At 47.8% G+C, this 15,814-nt stretch overlaps 1 protein-coding gene across 2 annotated transcripts; it reads left to right on the forward strand.

Moving 5' to 3' along the window:
* Positions 1–476: 476 nt before the first annotated feature.
* Positions 477–15,447, forward strand: Zscan2 (zinc finger and SCAN domain containing 2). Of its 2 annotated transcripts, none has more exons than XM_038313867.1 (3): positions 477–600; positions 2,059–2,558; positions 13,164–15,447. In XM_038313867.1, the coding sequence occupies exons 2-3, from the start codon at positions 2,153–2,155 to the stop codon at positions 14,603–14,605; spliced, it is 1,848 nt and encodes a 615-aa protein (XP_038169795.1). In that variant the 5' UTR covers positions 477–600; positions 2,059–2,152; the 3' UTR covers positions 14,606–15,447. The 2 variants fall into 2 exon arrangements, with proteins under 2 accessions (XP_038169795.1, XP_038169796.1); XM_038313868.1 differs by having other exon boundaries at positions 490–600; positions 2,062–2,558.
* The last annotated feature ends 367 nt before the right edge of the window (positions 15,448–15,814 follow it).

Consider the following 15,814-nt stretch of genomic DNA (forward strand, 5'->3'; position numbering starts at 1 on the left):
ATCTGCGGGCTTGGGCCTGAGGAACTGTACCTGCGCAGATTTTTTCCCTGCTCAGAGTCAGCCTTTGACAGTCGGAGGCTCAACAATATCATTTGCCACACAATTTTCCGCCGAAAAAAGAGTGATAAATCCACCCAGCTTCCATTTTTTTTATTGACAAACGCACGCAGGCTTTAGAGAATTGAAACTATCTGTCTCAGGTAAAAGCCTTAGGCGACTTTAGAAAGCTGACTCTAGTCCGCGGATTTTTCCCATCCTAAGGCTTTGCCTACGGCTATCAAACCCTTGGTGAGCTGTGGTGCTGGGTTTGACTTGTAGCTGAGCGGACTACATTTCCCACAATGCCTCGGGCCCAACTTCCCGCCCACTGCCCAGCTGGACGCTGCCTCCACCAGTAGCGGAGCAGAGTTTCCAGGGACTGTCCTGAGCAGCCAATGGGCGAGGGGGTGGGCGGGCCTCTCCCGTCCATTGTTCTCCGTACCCCACGGGCTTGTGCTGAGGTGACTCCAGAGGGGCCGGGCCGGACTGAGGGGTGCTTTTGCGCGCGGAGCGACTGAGGGAACAGGATCTGGTCCCTGAAGAGGCCAGCGTGAGAGGCAGGTCTGGAGCCGCGCGCCCCTCGGGAAACAGTCAGAGAGACGCGCGGGCCTGGAGCCAGTTGAGGGCAGCTTGGGGGAGGGGCGTGGGTGTCCGCGCCCGGCGGCTCGGGGCTCAGCTCTGCATCTCGGTTCCTCCGGGCCCGCGGAGTTCTGTTCTTGCCAGAGTCCCGCGCACACGCATCCCAGAAACGCAGCTTTGCACTGGGAAGGGATGCTCGATCACATCCCGCCGAGCCTCCTCCTTGTCCGGATGGGGAAACTGAGGTTCCGAGGGGGCGTGTCGGCTCCCGCTTTAGCGAATGGGCTGTCTAGGTTCAGTGTACAGGTGCTGCCAGGGAAGAATTCCGATGTATTTGTTTCTCACGTAGTCATTTGGACAAATTGAAGCACCAGTTTGTTGTTCTTTTATTGCTGTTCGGTTTTTACTTTTGTTATTTTCATTAGGGTGGGAAGGCATGTTATCTGAATCCATGGTGTAATGATTTTTTTTCTTTTTTATTCTTTTTTTGGTTTTTCGATGGGGGGTGTCTCTGTGTAACAACCCTAGCTGTCCTGGAACTTGCTCTATAGACCAGGCTGGCCTGGAACTCACAGATTCGTCTACGTCTGCCTCCTGAGTGCCGGGGTTAAAGGTGTGCACTACCACCGCCAGGCTGCTGTAATGATTTTTAAAAATAAATATCATTACTTTCATAATATTTAAATAGTTTTTAATTTGGTAAATCCTAAGTGACGGGCACAGTATCTCAGTTCTCTGGAGGCAGGGCAGGAAGATGAGGAGTTCAAGGCCATCTGGCTATGTAGTGAGACCTTGCTTCAGAAACAAAAACAATATCTGAACTGAACCTGTAGGGACTTTTTCTTGTTATTATTCCCGAGCTGTACAGTGTAACAACTGTTTACATAGTAATTACGCTTGTATATGTTGTCTAGAGATGACTGAAAATATACAATACACCATTTTCTATAGGGGCTTGAGCATTAACAGATTCCAGAATCCCTGAGATTCCTGGAACCTGTTCCCTGACCACTTCCTTTGAAATATAGCAGGAATGCCTTTTCCTCAGGAAGTGGGGAACGCATTGACATATGCTCCATTGCTAATCAGTAAGATGTCCCATGTGATAAGGATGAGTGTTATCATCTATTTATTAAATGGTCACAGAGGTTGAATGACTGACCTCTGTTGACATCGTCTGGACTGACTTAGGGCAGGCTATATTAGTTCTGTTTCCCTCACCTGGAACGTTGCTTTCCTACCTCTCATTCTTTGGCCTTCTGTAAAGAACGGAACTGTGTTATTATCTGTGTATGCGTTATTTCTTTTGCAGTGAGAGTCTCAGTTTTCAGGAGTAAGGTAGCAAGCCTCTGTTGGTTTTGAATGTAAGGCTGCTGCTATGAGTTAGGTGGCCGTAGGATAGCATCCTTAGTGATTCTGGTTCTCTGTCTTGTTTCTCAGCAGCGTTTTTGGTTGAGCGTGGAAAAGCCTTCTCTGAGAGCCTGCCTGGAGACAGGTGTAAGGCTTGAAGCCTGGTCATCCAGGAAGCTGGACAATGGCAGCTGAAGAGCCAGCAGTTACCACTCCCCTCAGCCCTTTGGTTCAAGTACCTCAAGAAGAGGAAGATGAGCAGGCAGAGGTCACCACCATGATCCTGGAGGATGATTCCTGGGTTCAGGAAGCCGTGCTGCAGGAGGATGGCCCTGAGTCTGAGCCCTTTCCCCAGAGTGCTGGAAAGGGCAGCCTCCCGGAGGAGGGTGCAGCCGGGGGACCTCAGGGTGCGCTTATCCGATTTCGGGAGCTCTGTCGGCGCTGGCTGAGGCCAGAGGTACACACTAAGGAGCAGATGCTAACCGTGCTGCCAAGGGAAATTCAGGCCTGGCTGCAGGAGCATCGGCCTGAGAGCAGCGAGGAGGCTGTGGCCCTGGTGGAAGACTTGACCCAGACTTTTCGAAACAGGGGTAAGATGAAGAACCTCATAGGGAGGGGGCGGGAGCCTCCCGAGGTGGAGCGGTGTAATGTTTGCACGGGCAACTGGTCTTCACACAGAGGATGGCACTTGTCTCTCCCTGCTGTCTGTGGCATTCAGCAAGATTTTAGCTTTTTTTTTTTTTTTTTAATACCCTCACTGTGTGCAGTGGTAGCTCCAGAATTTCAGTATGAGGGGCTTGGAGGGCTGTTCTTGGAACTTCATTTGCATACTAAGCAGAACTTTGACTTCTTTATGCGGTAGGCTGGGAAGCTGATTGAGATCTTGGGGTGATCTGGCATAAAGTTCAATGGTAAACAAAATGCTTGCCTAGAGTGGCAGAGGTTATCTGGAAGCTAGTTTTGTGCTTGTGATTTTTAATTTCCCTTGTATAGAGAGAAAGTGGTGGATTTTTGGTTTGTTTGGTTTTTGTTTTTTTTTTTTTTTTGGTTGTTGTTGTTTTATTTTTAAGATAGGGTCTCATTATGTAGCCCTGGCTGGCCTGAACTCCCTGTGTAGACCAAGCTGGCTTCAGATTTACAGAGATCTGGCCTGCCTATGCCTCAAGAATAAGACAGTCTTCCCTTAAGAGGAACAGAAAGTCTCTGTTGGTTTGCAGGCGTCAGCACAAAAGTGACCCCTTGGTCCTTTCAGTTGTCTGTAAGCATTCACGTAGTTCCAGCAATTAGAAAAATGCAATTTTTTCCTAAGTGGTCATTGAATGAAGCCATGATAAACAACGAGTAAACTGTCTGGACTTTCTGTTTTATGAAGTTATCGTTAGACCCTTAAAAATTAGTTTTTGGTCAGGCATGGAGGGGCCCACCTGTTATTCTAGTACTCAGAATTGAGGCAGGAGGATTGCAAGCTAGGTGTCTGTATATAGAATAGATATCATCTGGAGAAAGAAAGAAAAAAACAAAAGGTAATTCCAGACAAGGTCCTTACAGTGGTTTCTATATTTGTCTGCTGTGTTAGTAATAAATTCTGGATCCTTCCTCCATTCAGCTATTGTGTTTGCATTTGGCTCTGGGCTGTAAACTGTGCTCATTTGGTTACCAAGTATTTACTTCACTTCTGCCTTTCCCCTAGGACCATGTCAGCACCCGTAGGGTGTGGCTGCTTTGTGCTCATGAAGTCCTTGAGTTTAGAAAGGAGTAGGTAGAGGACAGGCCACATCAGAAGCCGTGGACCATGCCTAGGAGGATGCAGAACAGAGTAGAATTTGGGAAGTCACAGGGCGAGGAGGAAGCTGTGGCAGCTGAGAGGAGCTGTGTTCAGCCAAGGCTCTGAAGTGGAAGAGCCGAGGAAGGTTTCTTCAGGTGACAGGGAGGCAGGCTTGCCGATTGGAAAGTGTGTTTTTAGGAAGTGGTGGGAGTTTGGGGGAAGGGAAAACAGATGGAGTTTGAATTAAACGTCATTGGCCTTCGCAGGTTCTTGAACCAGGGCCTGTGGAGCATGAGAGGAAGCTGAGTTTGGCAACAGGATGTAGGTTTGATTAGATTGGGTGCGCTAGAGAACAGCAAGGAAGCAGCCTGTTCATGGGATGTGCAGAGATGGGGTCAGGAGGAGGAGGAGAGACCATAGTGATTTAGGACAAGATTGGACTTGACGTGTGAGAAAGAAGTATAATATAATAGCATTTTTGGAGTTCTTTCTTCAGATCCACAGTCTGCTTAGCATCTCATATACAAAACTCGTATAAATGGCCACCCTCCTGGAAGATAAGTGGATTATTGTCATCAGAGTAGGTGACACTTTAAGATCATGCAACTGGTATGACGTAAAAACCAAAATCTGTGTTCCTTTTTTTTTTTTAAAATGTGCATTGGTGTTTTTGCCTGCATATATGCCTGTGCAAGGGTCTCAGGTTCCCAAGAACTGGAGCTGCAGACAGTTGTGAGCTGCCATGTGGGTGCTGGCAATTGAACCAGGGTCCTCTGGAAGAGCCGTTAGTGTTCTTAACTGCTAAACCATCCCTGCAGCCCAAGACCCGTGTTCCTAATCATCTCATCACATGATGATTCCTAGTGAGGCACTGCAAGCAAGAGGTTCCAATCATGACTAAGATGGTGACTCATGCCATCCAGTCTAGTGGACTGGGTAGACTGGCAAGGGAAAGGATGGGAGAAGGTAGGTTAGGGCAGAGGGCGTGACCTTAGCCAAGGACTGAGAAATATGGGTAAGTCTGTCCTCAGGGAAAAGGTCCTGACTTCGAGGATTGACTGTGCCCAGCCCTGTACTGGGCACCTTGTATGGTACTCACATATGGCACATCTTGTAAGGTGAGTGGGGTTGTCACTGGACAGACAGGAAGCTCAGCAAGTTCACGCGGACATCACGGATGGATGCCATTTCTCGGCTGTATCTGACTGATCGCAGCACTTGCCGTCGGCTTCATGGCGTCTTCACTCTTTCACTGCTCATCTAGGATGGGGTCCCCCCCCCAGCCTGGGGAACCAGGGAAGGGCATCACCCCTGACTTCTGCCTTAAGATCATCTCTGTTGGTCTTCATTGGAGAACATGTGTGCCTTTCTTCCTCACAGGAATATCTACACTTTCCTTCATTCCTTCTCGAACATTTGCCCTACCCTCACCAGCCAGCCTTTATTCTGTTTGTTAAGATGAAGGTCTTAGGGTGTATTTACCCAGGAAAGGGCATTTCAAGGCCTGGTTAGTCATTGTTTAATAGTTGACTAAGAGGCATCTCTGGGTGTTCACGGCTGAAGTGTCCTGTAATTCCAGTTAAAGCCATACTTCTAGTGATAAGAGTTTGCATGCAAAGCTCGCCTCTGTCTGTCCGTGTCTCCTGTGGGTGTTGTATCCTGCTCCACTCTAAATCAGACTTTCGGATTTCTTGGCTGAATTTTTGCAGTCCTCGCCTCTAGACTAAACCTCCTTCTAGCCTCTTCCCTGTCACCCGAGCTCCTCCGCATCTCCCAGAGCCGCCCGCTTGAAACTCTCCAGGCTTCCGCCCTTGCCTGCCTAACCAAGTGACCTCCTCCTCCTTCAGGACATTTGCAGTCTCTTTGAACTTTTGTTATTTGCTGGCTTTCTGTTTTGAGATGAAGCCTTGCTGTATCTTGTGTCTAACCAGGGCTGACTTGAACTCCTCATTCTCCTGCCTCAGTCTTGACTTTTTACCAATCTTTTTATTATTATTATTATTTATATGCTCTTCTTGTTTCTTTTAGGAACTTAACAAAATTCCCGAAGGCCAGCGACCTTGTCCTCTCTTCTTTTTCCTCTTCATGGTTCCTTCTCAATAATACTCAGTCAGTATTGTTGGAATTAATATAGGAAACTTTTATCCTGCGTTCAGGCCAGAAGAGGGCACCAGATCTCATTATAGGTGGTTGTGAGCCATCATGTGGTGACTGGGAATTGAACTCAGGACCTCCGGAAGAGCAGTCAGTGCTCTTAACCACTGAGCCATCTCTCCAAGCTCAACTTTTTTTTTTTCAAGACAGGGTTTCTCTATGTAGCCCTGGCTGTCCTGGAACTCACTCTGTAGACCAGGCTGGCTTTAAGCTCAGAGATCCACCTGCCTCTGCCTCCTGACTGCCTGGTTAAGCTTTGATTATAAAGACATGTTTATATTTTCAGATACAAGAGTTTGTACAGAGGTGTGTATAGATGAGGGCAGTTGCCCATGGAGTTACTCTAGAGGAGTTACAGGTGGTTGTGAGCCTCCTGACATGGGTGGTGCTGGAAATCCAACTCAAGTCTACTGCCAGAGCAGTCTGAGCTCTTAACCACTGAACTACCTTTCTAACCCCTAAGCTTTGATTCTGTAAAACAAAAACAAAATTGGGTCAAGTTCAAGCCTGGCAAAGCATAGCTAGGGATACTTCTGACTCTCTGAAGGATTAGTAGGACATCCATTAGGGAAATTCTCAGGCCAATGGGCAAGCCAGGCAGCTTAGCTTCATGAAGGAGCTCTCTTAGCCTACAGTGTTTTCATTCCCAGAAGCTCCCTCATTCAGGCTCAGCAAACCCAGTGAGTATATAACATGTATCAATAAAGATATTTTAAAGTAGCATCTTTATGAGTTTTGAAGTGTTTTTCCCACTTCTCAAATCAGAGAGACTCAAGGACATGGTCCCTATGTGGCCTAAGTATCATTTGTTGGGTCTCCTTTCATCTGGTGCCCTCTAGACCAGCCACAGGTGTGAGACGACACTTCCTTGAGCAGACAAGGTTGGAGCTGGAATCTGAGTTGTGGAGAATCCGCATTGGTTGGGGAAGACAGTGAAAACCTCTCAAGCTGAATAGCTGGCTGTGTGGGTTACAGTGTCCCTTGATGGAAATCAAGACAGGGAGGCTGAATGATCAAACCTCAGAGTACAAGGCTGAGGAGACGCCCGGCAGTTAAGAGCACTTACTGCTCCTGCAGAGGACCGAGTTTGGTTGCCAACACCCAGATGACAGTTTACAAACATCCATAACTCCAGTTCCAGGGGCTCTGGTACCCTCCTGTCTTCTCTGGGACACAGGTATGCACATAGCGCACATACTCACATGCAGACTGATCACTGCTCCTGGGGAGACTATCTCTCAAGTGACTTGGGGCTTGCTGAGTGACCACACTGTCCTTGTTTGATGCATGTCTCAGTCTACTGAGGACCTATCCAAAGACCACTTATACAAATCAGAAGTTAACTTCTTTAACTGTTACAGGTTATTGATGTAAAAAACAGAATGTGTGTGTATATATGTTTGTGGGGGGAGGTGCTTTTTGAGACAGGGTTTCTCTGTGTAGCCCTGGCTGTCCTGGAACTCTCTTTGTAGACCAGACTGGCCTTGAATGCAGTCACCCAAGTGCTGGGATTAAGGCACGTGCCACCACTGCCTCTGTGTGTTTGTGTTTCCTCCTTCAAAGGCTTTGGTGAATGAGACTCAGATTTTCCAGAAAAAAACAAAAAAAACAAAAAAAACATGATTTTAAAATATTTGTCTTTTGGGGGCTCGAGAGATGGCTCAGTGGTTAAGAACACTGACTGCTCTTCCAGAGGACCTGAATTTAGTTCCTAGAACCACATGGCAGTTCACAACTGTCTATAACTCCAGTTCCAGGGGATGTTACATTCTCACACAGACATACATGCAAGCAAAACACTAATGCATATGAAATAAAAATAAAAGAAAATAAAAGATCTGTCTTTTGGCTGAAAAGATGGCTCAGTGATTAAAAGCACTATTGCCCTTGCTGAAGACCTAAGTTTGGTTCCCAGCACCCACATCAGATGGCTCACAACCCTTTGTAACTCCAGTTCTAGGGAGCTAGGTTTGGTGGCACACTTCTGAAACCTTAGCATTCAGGCAGAGCAGGACAGTTCAAGGTTAGAGGTCAGCCTAAACCACATAAGCACTTCGTGGGACCTAGCATACTTGAGACCCTGGGGGTACAGCCCATCACCTGGTCCCCTCCCAAAACTGGCCAAACATTTCACATTCCAATAGTTGGCAGTTAAATTATTCCACGTGTTTCATACCTGAGGCTAGGAGTCATTTATCAAATCTATGGCCCAATTTTTGGTTCCAATAATGCTTGGTATAAATTGGGGATCCTTTGTCTCTTAACTGCTCCAACTGCCGGCCCAGAATTCACCCATCTTTCTGTGAGATGATGAGACAGAGAAAGACCTGTAGGATCGAGGAGACCAGTGAACTCATGCCATGACTACATCCCCCTGGGCCAAGGTAGTTGTCTCATCAGATTGGAAGGGGAGATAATCCTCTCTTGACAGATGAATTGGCCTCATGGTATCCCATCACCCTAAATCATGCTGATAGATATCATGGGGAAGGAAATGCGAATTATTAGTCTCAAAATTGATACATGCTTGATATTGGCCGCACCTGACAGCACACACCTATAATCCCCACGCTGGGGATTATAGGAGGATCACAAATTCAAGGGCAGAGTGGACTATATAGTGAGTTCCAGGCAAGGTCTTCAGACCATCAGTGCAGTGTTTGTCCCCTGGTCCAGCAGTATCAAACCTGTTAAAAGTGTAAATCCCACTCCACAACCAATAAATGAGAAACTCAAAAAAGCTAGGCATGGAAAAATACAAAGAGTTTAGTGAATGTAACTTATCTCTTCCTAAATACTGACATGGATAAGAGTAATCTTAGTCAAAACCTTAAATAAGGGGTTTGAACTACCCTTTGCAGTGATTTTCCACTTTTAAATATTTTCTTTTGAACCCACAAGTGTTACAGATGAAGCAGCCAATGGATCTACCATCCCACCTTGGCCCAACCTCAGTTTTAGCTGTTTTCTCTCTCCTCCTCTCCCCTCCTCTCCCTGTGACCCCACTCCTCGTTCTTTTAGAGGTTGCTGCTGGAGTTGAGTCCAAGGCCTCATAGCACTAAATGCTCATTCTCCCACCGAGCTACATAGCCACCTCCTATAGATGAAATGTTTCAGAATTTGTTCTGGGGTGGGGGCTTTAGTGCATTGTGGAGAACTCACCTCGCATGCGCAAGGCCCTGGATGCCATCTCCAGCAAACCCTGCTGGAAAAAAAAAAGAGTTGGTTGTGTTTGTTTGTTCTAGTTTCTTCTTGAGAACTCAAAGAACATGTTTACTGGTTCTTCTTTTACTAGGGTTCTATCATGCGCTTGGATCTTTGCATAGCTTCATTTCCAACGTATCGATTGCTTTTTCTCCTTTTGCTTTTTCTCCTGTGCCTTTTCTGTTCCACCTCTACTTCGCCCCTTGCCCCCGTCCTGCTTCCCTTTCACCTGTCACTGTCTCTTCCCACACTCTCCTTTCTCTTCCTTCCCTGAGCCAGTGCTTTCATTTACTGTTTTTATTGGTAAATGCCACTTTTCTCAGTCTTAAGTCCCCGCTCTGTGTTTGGATGAAAGGCTTCTCTGCTTGACAGAAGTGGCTTCATGTTCTGTGTGAACAACTTTCTGTGTGATTGTTGTACCCCCCCCCACACACACACACACAGCTTCTCTGAACCAAAGAAGCCAGCCCGGCTTACCCAGTTCCCAAACGCTGTGGCACTCAGGTGTGAGTCTGAACATTGACTTTGTGCCTGAGCTTCCTGAAGTCCCTGTCACCTGCTTCCTTTTAGTCCTGTTCTCCTCACTTCCTCAGTGTCCCCAACCTCACAGGTTTTACCCTCACATCTGTTTCCATTGTAATATATGTGGTCACTGTAGTTTTCACCATGGGGTCTTTTTCCTTACTACCCACAAATAGCTGGCTCCTACCTCAGTGTGCTCTCTTTAGTGCTAGGGCTTAAGCCTAGAGTTGTGTGTACTAAGCTAACACCCTACCTCTGAGTTGTGCCCAAGCCAGTAACTATTGTCTTTCTAAAAAATATTATAATAGCTGAGCAGTGGTGGCTTACACCTTTGATCCTGGCACTCAGGAGGCAGAGGCAGGCGGATCTCTGTGAGTTCAAGGCCAGCCTGGTCTACAGAGCAAGTTCCAGGACAGCCAAGGCTACACTGAGAAATCCTGTCTTGAAAAACCCAAATAAATAAATAAATAAATAAGGGGGCTGAGCTTGGTGCATGCCTTTAATCCCAGCACTTAGGAGGCAGAGGCAAGTGGATCTCTGTGAGAAGAAAGAAGTGGCACTGGAGAGATGGCTCAGTGATTAAGAGTATTTGCTGCTTTTGTAGAGACTGGGGTTCAATTTCCAGCACCCACATAGCCTGGCTCACAACTCCCTGAACTCTAGTTTTAGAGGATCTGATGCCCTCTTCTGGCTCCACAGGCACTTCAACGTACATAGTATGCATAAACTTGTCAGGCACACACATACATTTACAAATTTTTATTATTTTTATTATTTGTGTATGTTATAACACATGTGTGAAGATCAGAGGACAACTTTGTGGAGTAGACTCTCTCCTCCCTTTACATGGGTATATCTATATTGGTAGGTAGGTAGGTAGATAGATAGATAGATGATAGATAGATAGATAGATAGATAGATAGATAGATAGATAGATGATAGATAGATAGATGATAGATAGATAGATAGATAGATAGATAGATAGATAGATAGATAGATAGATAGATGATAGATAGATGAGTGCAGGAGGCCCTGGGAGCCTATCCCTGGCACTATACAAACTACCACACAGACCTATAATCTCCAGTACTTCCGAAGAGGTGGAGCAAGGGGATCAGGAGTTCAGAGCCATCCTCTGCCTTCACCCTGGACTGTCTCATCTCACGAGAACAATGAGAACAACAGCTAGAGCTCTGCTCTTTCTCCCAGCTTCCTTTGGAAGTGAAATAAAAGCAGGGCTGGAACCCAGAGGCCTGAGTGTGGGGTTTGCACACGTAGGCTCTCAGTCACAGGGTCGGCCACCTCACCTTAAGTAGCCACTTATTAGTCTGGATAGTAGAAATGTGGCTAGACCTCACAGGGCCATTTCACTAATTGTCTTCACTGCTTTCTCAAGAGGTCTAACGTTGGGTCTTAGAAATAATTAGGCTATCATCTTTATCAATAAAATTATTGATTTATTTCTGTATTCAGAACTCTACAAAGGAATAGGGATACTTTATAAAAATGGAGCACAAAGAAATTACAATTAAAAAGAAACAATGAGAAGAGAAACTTGAAAGAATACAGAATGCATGCCTGTCTGGTCTAGGGACCAGAGAGATGGGTCAGTCAGGACAGTGCTTGCCGCACAAGTATGAGGACCCCAGTTTGATCCCCAGCACCCAATTTAAAAAGCCAGACATGAAGCTAAGTATGTTGGTGCACACCTTTAATCCCAGCGCTTGGGAGGCAGAGACAGGTGGATCTCTGGGTTCCAGGCCAGCCAGAACTACAGAGTGAGACCTCTAAAGCTAGGCATGGGTAGGTAATGTGGCTCATCAGGTAAAAGCAAGCTTGATGATTTGCATCTGGTCCTGGAACCCTTGCAAAAAGGCCAAATGCAGTGGCCTGTGTCTGTCCTCCTAGCACTCCTGTGTCTGTCCTCCTAGCACTCCTGTGTCTGTCCTCCTAGCACTCCTGTAGAAAAACGGGAAGCAGAGACAGGAAAATCATTCAGAGGTTCACAGGCCAGCTAGCCTGGGGCATTCAGGGCAGCAGATGGGAGAGACCATGCCTCAATAAGGTGGAAGGTGAGAACTGAACCTTGAAAGTTGTCTTCTGACCTTTATACATGGGCAGTGTCATGTGCAGGCCTTCTCACACACTCGCACGCGCGTGCGCATACACACAAAAAAGGCCAGGCATGGTGGTGCATAATTATGATCCCAGCACTGAGGCGGGTGGAGACAGGGAGATCCCTAGGGCTTGTTGGGTTTGGTTGTTTGTTAGAAATCAGGACCCAGATTCAATTCTCAGAACCCACATGGCAGCTCACAACTGTCTTTAACTCCAGGTCCAGGGGATCTGACAAACACAAATGCATAAAAGATAAGAATAAATTAAAATGAAAAATGAAGGGGGCTGGAGAGATGGCTCAGTGGTTAAGAGCACTGCCTGCTCTTCCAGAGGTCCTGAGTTCAATTCCCAGCAACCACATGGTGGCTCACAGCCATCTATAATGAGATTTGGTGCCCTCTTCTGGCATGCAAGCATACATGGAAGGAATGTTGTATACATAATAAATAAATAAATCTTTAAAAAAAGTTTTAAAAAATAAAAAATGAAAAAAATTGACCCCAAAACCTCTCACATACCTAGCAAATGCTCTATTGCTGGACATTACTCCTAGCCCCCAACCTGGCTTCTGTTATTTGAGAATTTTGTAGCCATTGTATATGTGTTCATTTGTGTGTGTGTGTGTGTGTGTGTGTGTGTGTGTGTGTGTGTGTTCACAGATGCACAAGTGTACATGTGGAAGGCAGAGGACAATCTCAAGTGGTGGTCCTTAGACATTGCCCATGTTTTTAAATTATTTTATTTATGTGTATGGGTGTTTTGTCTGTCTGTCTGTGCACCACATGCAAGCAGCACCCATAGAAGCTTAAGGGAGTGTCAGGTTCTCTGAAACTGGAGATACAGTTCTTAGTCACCATGTGAATGCTGGCCCTGGAAGAGGAATTGAGCCCTGGCTCTCTGGAAGAGAGCCATCTCTCCAGCCCCATGTCTATGTACGTGTGTGTGTGTGTGTGTGTCTGTCTGTCTGTCTCTGTCTGTCTATCTACCTATTGAAACAGAATCTCACCAACTTGGAACTTGCCATATAGGCTGGTCTGGCTGGCCAGCAAATCCTAGGTATCAGTGTCCCTGCTTCCTCAGCATGGAAATTACAAGCACACACCACCAAACTATGTTCTATGTGGGTTCTGGGAGTCAAGGTCAGGTCTCATGCTTGCCAGGTTACCAACTAAGGCATCTCCCGGTCCTCTTTACTTTCATTTAAAAGGGTGCGTGTGTGTTATCATATGTGTGGAGGCCGGAGGACAACTTGCAGGAGTTGGTTCTCTCTTCCACCGTGTGGGTCCCATATATCAAAACTCAGCTCATCAGACTTGGCAGCCAGCACCGTTGAGCCAGTCTGCTGCCCCTGCGCTTTAACTTTCTTCTTTGGCTTCTTTTTCTCATCATCATGGAAAATTGACCGGACATTGTGTGTTTTCCTTTATTTCAGACTTTGAGATACAGAGTGAGAATGGAGAAAACTCAAGTCAAGACATGTTTGAGGATGTGGAATCACAGGGGATGTTCTTGAAAATACCCAGAGGGGAACGTGGTCAGCAATCCGATGGGGAGAGCGACTTTGAGAGGGACTATGGTTCTGGGGGCACCCAGGGAAATGCCCCCAGCAAGGACCACAGGGATGTACCTTCCCGAGGAAGGGAAGTTGGCCAGCTCATAGGCCTTCAGGGCACCTACCTGGGTGAGAAGCCTTATGAATGCCCTCAGTGTGGGAAAACTTTCAGCCGGAAATCCCACCTCATCACCCACGAGCGGACCCACACAGGGGAGAAATACTATAAGTGTGAAGAATGTGGGAAGAGCTTCAGCGACGGTTCAAACTTCAGCAGGCACCAAACGACACACACCGGAGAGAAGCCTTACAAATGCAGGGACTGCGGGAAGAGCTTTAGCAGGAGTGCAAACCTGATCACCCACCAGAGGATCCACACGGGCGAGAAGCCTTTCCAGTGTGCCGAGTGTGGCAAGAGCTTCAGCCGGAGCCCCAACCTCATCGCGCACCAGCGCACGCACACGGGCGAAAAGCCGTACTCGTGCCCCGAGTGTGGGAAGAGCTTTGGCAACCGGTCCAGCCTTAATACTCACCAGGGAATCCACACCGGAGAGAAACCCTATGCGTGTAAGGAATGCGGCGAAAGCTTCAGTTACAACTCCAACCTGATTCGACACCAGAGAATCCACACCGGAGAGAAACCATACAAATGCACCGACTGCGGACAGAGGTTCAGCCAGAGCTCCGCGCTCATCACCCACCGGAGAACGCACACGGGAGAAAAACCCTATCGGTGCAGCGAGTGCGGCAAAAGCTTCAGCCGCAGCTCCAACCTGGCCACGCACCGGCGAACGCACATGGTGGAGAAGCCCTACAAGTGCGGGGTGTGCGGGAAGAGCTTCAGCCAGAGCTCCAGCCTGATCGCGCACCAGGGCGTGCACACGGGCGAGAAGCCCTACGAGTGCCTTACGTGCGGGGAGAGCTTCAGCTGGAGTTCCAACCTCATCAAGCACCAGCGGATCCACACCGGGGAGAAGCCCTACAAATGCGGCGACTGTGGGAAGGGCTTCAGCCAGCGCTCGCAGCTGGTGGTGCACCAGCGGACGCACACGGGTGAGAAGCCCTATACGTGCCCCATGTGCGGCAAGCGCTTCAGCCGGGGCTCCATTCTGGTGATGCACCAAAGAGCCCACTTGGGAGATAAGCCGTATAGGTGTCCTGAGTGCGGGAAAGGCTTCAGCTGGAATTCCGTGCTCATTATACACCAGCGAATTCACACCGGAGAGAAGCCCTACAAATGCCCCGACTGTGGCAAGGGCTTCAGCAATAGCTCCAACTTCATTACACACCAGAGGACTCACCTGAAAGAGAAGATTTACTGAAGTGCAGTCAAGTGGAGGGAGATGCTGGAGCTGACTCTGAGCTTTCCCCAGTGCCCCCAATGTCGTCCCTTTAAAAAGCCGTTTTTCCTAAATGCCCGGTGGGAGTTCTTGCCAGAACCATACTGTTTGTCCTCATTTCCAGGTATTTGTTATGTTAGAGTCCTGTGCAGTTCCCGAATGGAGTGTAGGAGCGGAAGGTTGTAGGTGGGGTCTTTATATTGTATTTCATGATTTGATTGCCCCCCTTTACTTTCCTCTGTGCTTCTGTTCCCTTGAAATGGGGATCTATTTCTCCATATGGGATGACAGTTTGTTTGCATCCGAGCTGAGCCCTCCAGGAAATACTGGACCCTATTGTGTGCTTCTGATTGTTGGCTATCACCTTGTCCAAGTAGGTGCCTTTACCCTAAGCTGCCAGCATTGCAGGCTCCCCTGCCTGTGTCAGGCTCCACTCCTGCTGGCTTTGTGTCAGGTCAGGACGATGGCTGTCCAATTTGGAATCATCTGTGTGCGGGCATAGTTTCAGAAAGTGTCCAGAACACAGTTTGGGCAAGTATGGCCTGGAACTGATGTCCCAGCGGGTAAGAGGGACAGTGACTGCCAGGAAATGTGTCCACTTAGATTCGTGTGCCTGCTTTTGTGTCTGCACAGTCCTATATCAGGTTGGCTGTGTGGGGCGCACACTCAGACACATAGAGTTTCTGTTTGGAGCTTGACCCCAACCTCCGGCTATCTGATAGGTGAACCGGTGCTGTGTGCTGTGAGCCATGTACGCATTTCTGAGTCACCCTGTATACTTGTGAACTTGTCTGCTCCCTGTCCATAGTTTACACACACACACACACACAGCTTTTGGAGACAGGGTCCCATTTAGCTCAGGCTGACCTTGAAATTGTGATGTATTTGAGGATGACCTTGACCCTCCTGCCGCCACCTCCTGAGTGCTGGGATTACCAGTGTGTGCCTCCCTGTTCAGTTTATGCAGCTTCATGCATGCCAGACCATCACACTACTGAGTTACACGCTCAGCCCCTTACAACTTTCATGTGTGTGTGTGTGTTGATGTGTGTGCAGGTACTTGTGGAGACTGACCAGCGGCTAGCCTCCAGCGTCATCCCCGAGGCACTGCCCACCTTGGTCTTTTGAGACAACCTCTCACTCGGATCTGGGACACTCCGCTTAGGCTAAGCTCCTGGCTGGACAGTCCCA

The sequence above is a fragment of the Arvicola amphibius genome, chromosome 12, assembly GCF_903992535.2.
Source record: "Arvicola amphibius chromosome 12, mArvAmp1.2, whole genome shotgun sequence".
Lineage (NCBI taxonomy): Eukaryota > Metazoa > Chordata > Mammalia > Rodentia > Cricetidae > Arvicola > Arvicola amphibius.